Source organism: Bos taurus, chromosome 25 (genome assembly GCF_002263795.3).
Source record: "Bos taurus isolate L1 Dominette 01449 registration number 42190680 breed Hereford chromosome 25, ARS-UCD2.0, whole genome shotgun sequence".
Taxonomy (NCBI): domain Eukaryota; kingdom Metazoa; phylum Chordata; class Mammalia; order Artiodactyla; family Bovidae; genus Bos; species Bos taurus.
Window position 1 is genome coordinate 41611059 of NC_037352.1, and position 5285 is coordinate 41616343.

At 64.9% G+C, this 5285-nt stretch overlaps 1 protein-coding gene across 2 annotated transcripts; it reads right to left on the reverse strand.

The window, feature by feature from the left end:
• Positions 1-489: 489 nt before the first annotated feature.
• On the reverse strand, positions 490-4848 carry UNCX (UNC homeobox). Of its 2 annotated transcripts, NM_001435086.1 has the most exons (3): positions 4439-4848; positions 4012-4187; positions 490-2011 (listed from the first exon to the last, which is right to left on the reverse strand). In NM_001435086.1, the coding sequence occupies exons 1-3, from the start codon at positions 4713-4715 to the stop codon at positions 872-874; spliced, it is 1593 nt and encodes a 530-aa protein (NP_001422015.1). In that variant the 5' UTR covers positions 4716-4848; the 3' UTR covers positions 490-871. The 2 variants fall into 2 exon arrangements, with proteins under 2 accessions (NP_001422015.1, NP_001077272.1); NM_001083803.2 differs by lacking the exon at positions 490-2011 and having other exon boundaries at positions 3355-4187.
• Between the last annotated feature and the right edge of the window lie 437 nt (positions 4849-5285).

A 5285-nucleotide genomic window follows, 5' to 3' on the forward strand; every position in this document is an offset into this window, starting at 1 on the left:
TTATTCTCCAATTTCAATTTGACACCCCAGCCTTTCATGCTAATTCTATTATTGTAGGAAGTTTATGTGATTTCATATCACTAGAAATCGGTAATGTATAATAACCCTTTGGGCAAGAAACCCAGTCCCCGCAGCAGCCACCGGAAAATAATTACTTTCATATCAAAACTCTGCAGGAGCCCAGCGGCCCGGCCCTTGCAGCCCCCGGCTCCGTCACCCCGCGCGTGTGCCAGTGCGCGGGGGCGCGCGCTTGAGTGTGGCGCCTGGGAGGAGGGGGGGCGCGGGGGAGGGCAGGAGAGGGGAGCTGTGGGTGCATAAATTTGTTCAATCAGAAAACACAAACACACACGCACACAAAAGGAGGCATTAAGCGCGGATCTCGGGGGAGGTGAGGAGCCTGGTCCCACCCTCGAGGAGAGGAGAGGAAGGCAGGGCGGGGCAGGGGCCGGGCTGGGCATTCAGATGTTGGAAAAAAGTGGACCGGAGAGCTTGCGTTTGACCAGCTTTATTTATAAAAAATGGTACATATATAAATATTCTTAGACATTTTTGCATTTTACGAGGCTGAGGATTCTCGTTGTGGGTTCTGTAGGGGAGGGGCTTTTTTTTTTTTTCTTTTTTCTTTTTTTGTGCTCCCTTGAGAGGAGGAGGGTCTCAACCCCCCAGTCCTGGGTTGCTGCCTACGTCCGAACTGATAACAGCGTTTTTCTTAAAAAAAAAAAAAATAATAATAATAATAAAAATAAAAGGAAGGAAACGGAAGAAAGAGGAAAGAGCAGTGTTTCGAAGCCGATCACCTGATTTTGCTGTGTGAGCCGGAGCCTGAGCGAGCGGGCGCCGGCCGGCTGAGCGCCTCCCCGGCTGAGCGCCCTCAGTCCATGTCCACCTCCTCGCCATCCCGCGCGCTGGGTCCGGTCGGGGCGCCTGGCTCGGGGGCCCCGCCGACGGCTGGCTCTGCAGCGGGGCTGGGAGCCGGCAAGCCAGGCCCGGGCGGCGGCGCAAGCGGCGGCGAAGGCGGCGGGGCCGCTGGGCAGGTGGCGCCCGCATCCGCGCCGTCCCCACCGCCGCCCTCAGCCGAGGCCGCGGCATCCCGGAAAGGCGCCGGGGTCGGGGCCCCCGGGGAGGCGACAGCGTCGGGGCTGCGGCGCGCGAAGGCCGAGTCCGGAGCGCCGCCGGGCCCCTGGAAGGCCCCGAAGCTGGCCTGAGCAGGCGGAGCGGGCGGCACGGCGGGGGCGGGAGGCGCATCCTTGGGCGCGGGCTCATGGCCTGCGCCGCCCTTAAGTGCGGCCTGCGGCACCAGGAAGCCGAGCGGCTGCGTGATGGGATAGAGCAGAAAGTGGCCCTTGCCGATGAGGGTCCTCGGCGCGCACGGCAGCCCGGGTGTGAAGTCCAGCCCCGCGGCAGCCGCGTTGGCGGGGGGCGCTTTCCGGCGCGGCGGCGAGTCGGAGAGCAGGCTCTCCACGCTGAACGGGCTGGCCTTGGGCGGGCCCGCGGCCCCGCGCTCAGCCGCCACCGCCCCCGGTGCACACGGGGCCACGTCCTTGTCCACGGGGCGGCCTAGCCGCGGCTGCGGGCCAGCGCCGCTTCTTTGGCTCGGGAAAAAGGCGGGGTCGCAGGTGCCGGGCGCAGGCGGCTCACCAGGCGGTGCGGGCGCTGCACTGGCGGCGCCAGCGTTGTGCGCGCCGGGGCCCTTGGCCGCGGCGGCAGACGGCGGCGGCTCGGGCGGCTCCGGGGACAGGCCACCGCCGCCGCTGTCGCTGTCGGAGCTGGGCGCGCTATGCAGGGACAGGCCGCCGGGCGAGTGCAGGTGGCGGCTCTGGCTCTTGAGTAGCTTCTTCTCGTGCTTGCGCTTCTTCTTCTCCATCTTCTCCAGCTCCTTGCGCGCGATCTCCTCCGGGTCCATCGGCTCACCACTGCACGTGGTCGGGTGGGAGTTGTGCGCCGGCCGCCCCGGGCCCTTCTTGGTGTTCTCCTTCTTCCTCCACTTGGCACGGCGGTTTTGGAACCAGACCTAGAGCAGCCGGATAGGGGAGAGGAGGGGGGCACGGTCAGGCGGTGGGGGGCTTCGGGCCTCCCCACTCCCCACAGACAGGCCTGCACAGCCTCGGCTCCGGCCAGGGGGCGGGAGCCGAGCCACACGGCCCAGCCGGCCCTGAGCCGGATCTCGGTATCAGGCTGCAGGTGTATCTTTTTCCACCCAGAAGGAGGCCGACAGGGCCTCTCGCCGGCTTCCCGCTCCAGCTTCTCACCTCGGGGAACTGGGAGCTGCCCCTTCGTTGGGCAGGACCGGTCTGGCCCCTGACCGAGGGCGCTGGGTTCCTGGTTGGGAGGCAGAGGGCAGGGCCCCTCCTCGCCTCTCCTGGCTTCTCACAGCTTGGGTTCTAAGCAGCCCGACTGGCCCAGGGCTGAGCGTCTGGCTTGAGGACCAGGAGCCGCAGGGCGCAGCTGCCCTCCACACCTGTCTTCAGCTCCCTGGGGACTGAGTCAAAGCCCAGATTTGGGGGTTTCCAGTGAAGGGAAATTTGGGTGCTTTTTCTCCCAGAAGGGCCTGGGGAGCTGAACTTGGGAGGGAGAGCTTCAGCAGCCTGCTCTCCCCCACCCCCCCGTTTTTCTGAAAGCTCCAGGCCAGAGCACCAACACAGCCCTCGAACTGGCTGGAACCAGGGGACTGGCGGTCAGGGGAGCAGGAGGCCAGCTGCCAGGCCTTGCAGAGGAGCGGCCAGGGCCCACCCGCACCTTCGCCCCCTCCGCAGGCATGATCCTGGGAGCCCCGCGGGCCGGCAGGGTGGCAGCCACCCTAGACCCTGGCTCCAGCACCACAGATTCAGATCCCGAGGAGCCCCGGCACAGGACCCTCCCCATAAGATCGCGGTAATTCGAATTCTTTGTTCCCGGCTGTGTAGAGACCCGCACAATAGCAGGCCGGCCTGGTCACGGGGAGCCTTTTCAGTGCCAAGGTTCTGGGTGTTAAGTGGTAACCTCCCCAGGACTGCTGCTGCCCTTTCTCTCTTTTTAAATATCTTTTTTCCTGAACGGGGTGGGGGGTGAGGTGTATATTCCGGTCTGCTTCCCGTTACCCAGAATTACTCATTACCACGTTAAAGGAGGAATGAAGAGGTCTTGACTTCACTTAAGACACTTAGAACAAATTGGATAAAAGGATTTACAAACAGAAGAGGTCAAGCAGGGAGGCCCAGGCACAGGAGAGGACACCTTTTTAGACAAAGCTATTGGTACTAAACAGGCGCCTCCAAGTCCGGCGCCCACATCGTGGCCCATACCCCGCTCCCCACAGCACTGACCTAAAAAAGATGTCTGTACTTTAGGGAAACATTTAATTATGCATGATTCATCTTGAATTTTCAACGCACCAAATCGACACTGTATTTTTAAAAAGAATACGGCCGACAGTCTCGGAAGAAAATCAAATTACAGGAGGGGAAAAAAGATATAATCGATGGTGTTGAAGATTCAGACACCCTACCCGCCCCCCCCCCCCGCCCCCGCATGTTTTAAGTGTTGAAGTTTCCGCCTCAGCTGCCCCCTTCTGCAAAGTGATAAGTATGTTTCCATGTGAATATTTCAGAGACGAAAGTAAACAAACGCGTTAGCCGTAGGCTCGGGGGCGAGCCCCCAGCCCCGGCACGGAGGCGTCAAGCCCGCCTTCTCCGGGTCTCCTCCAAGTCCGAGCCGGGCCGGGTCCTCCTGGCCACCTCGCCCGCCCCAGCCTCGTGTCGCGCGGTCGCCGGACCCCATTGTCACGCAGCTCCCCGGTTCGAACGCAGCTGCCGTTCTCCGGCCCCTCCCGAGTCGCCTCGGCTCCCTCCCGGGAAGCCCGCTTCTCTCTCCGCGGGGCGCCGAGCCCCCAGCCCCCAGCTTCCGGCCGGCGAGCGCGCGGCGGGCTCTGGCGGAGCCTGCGGTCTCCCACCTGGAGGTCGAGAACAAAGGCGGGCCGGGCCGCGCATGCCGCCGGCGGGATGCCGAGTCGCTGGGCGCACGGCGGGTCTTTACCTGAACTCGGGACTCGACCAGATCCAGGCGCAGCGCCAGAGCCTCGCGCATGAACACGTCGGGGTAGTGGCTTTCATTGAACGCCTTCTCCAGCTCCTCCAGCTGCCAGCCGGTGAAGTTGGTGCGGGTGCGCCGCCGCTTGCAGCCCGGGCTCTCCTTGTCCGGGTCCCCCGAGTCTGCGGGTACGCACAGGACGCCGCGCGGCTCAGCCCCCGGCCCTGCCGGAGCGCGGCCGCCACCCGCTTTTGTCCAGGAGGGGCAGCCGAGCGGACAGGGCTGCCGCGCGCCCTGAGCCGGCGGAGAGCGGCGAGCGAGGCGGCCCCGGAGCGGCGGCCGCGGTGCCAGTTCCACGGCCGCCCGCGAGCCACTCCTTCGCCAGACGGGGTCCCCTGCCCCCTGCCGCCCCCTCCTCGCCCGCCGCGCCTACCTGACAGCTTGAAGGGCTGGCTGTCGCCGCCCACCCCGCAGGCGGCCGGCAGCAGCGGCGTGGGGTTGACCACCGAGGCGGCGGCGGCGGCGGCGCACGAGCCGCTGAGCAAGCCGTCGATGGAGAAGGGCACCGCGGCGGCGGCGGCCGACTGCAGCTGGTGGCCGGCCAGCTCGTACACGTGGTGGTGGCCCAGCGGGTAGGGAAAGCCCACCACGCCGCCCAGCGAGCCCCCGAACTGGGCATGCGGGTGCTCCAGGAGGCGGCCGTCCATCATCTCGCGCGGGAGGCCGGCGGGGCGCGGGGGCGCGGGCCGGGGCCGGGGCGGGCCAGCGGCGGGAGGCGCGGACGGCGGCGGCGGAGACAGGGACCCGGAGCCCTACACATGCTTCGCCCGCACTCCGGCGCTTTACTTTATCAACATCAAGCTCCCGGTAATTAGCCGCGGCCCGGGGAATTTGGGACCAATAAGAAGCGCTAATCGGCTCTGACGTCAGAGGCGTGCTGGGCGCACGGAGCCGTTTTCCATATCGATTGCTAATTATACCTGACATGCACCTCAATAAACAGTATCAGGAACTGTCACAACAAGACGGGGGAGGGCGGGCGGGGCGCGGCCCGGCGCGGGCCCCCGGCGCGCCCCCCACCCCGGCCCCGCCGGCCCCCGCCCGCGCCACCACCCGCCGCCGGCCCCCGCCCCTCCGCAAATCACTAATAGATTTCCCTTTAAAACATTCACCGGCGTGTTGTGGGGATTTTTCACCAGAAATGCTGTACTCTCTGAACCTTTAAAGTGATGTTGCTCCAATTACAGAGAGACATTGAGCGGCAAATAGACTGATCCAAT

What these genes read in the sequence shown, in the direction of transcription:
- UNCX (NM_001435086.1), bottom strand. Translation starts at nt 4,715, where the DNA reads ATGATGGACGGCCGCCTCCTGGAGCACCCGCATGCCCAGTTCGGGGGC. An exon ending in CCAGCCCTTCAAGCTGTCAG is followed by an intron (nt 4,188 to 4,438) that starts GTAGGCGCGGCG and finishes GCGTACCCGCAG; the next exon opens with ACTCGGGGGACCCGGACAAG. An exon ending in TGGTCGAGTCCCGAGTTCAG is followed by an intron (nt 2,012 to 4,011) that starts GTAAAGACCCGC and finishes CGGCTGCTCTAG; the next exon opens with GTCTGGTTCCAAAACCGCCG.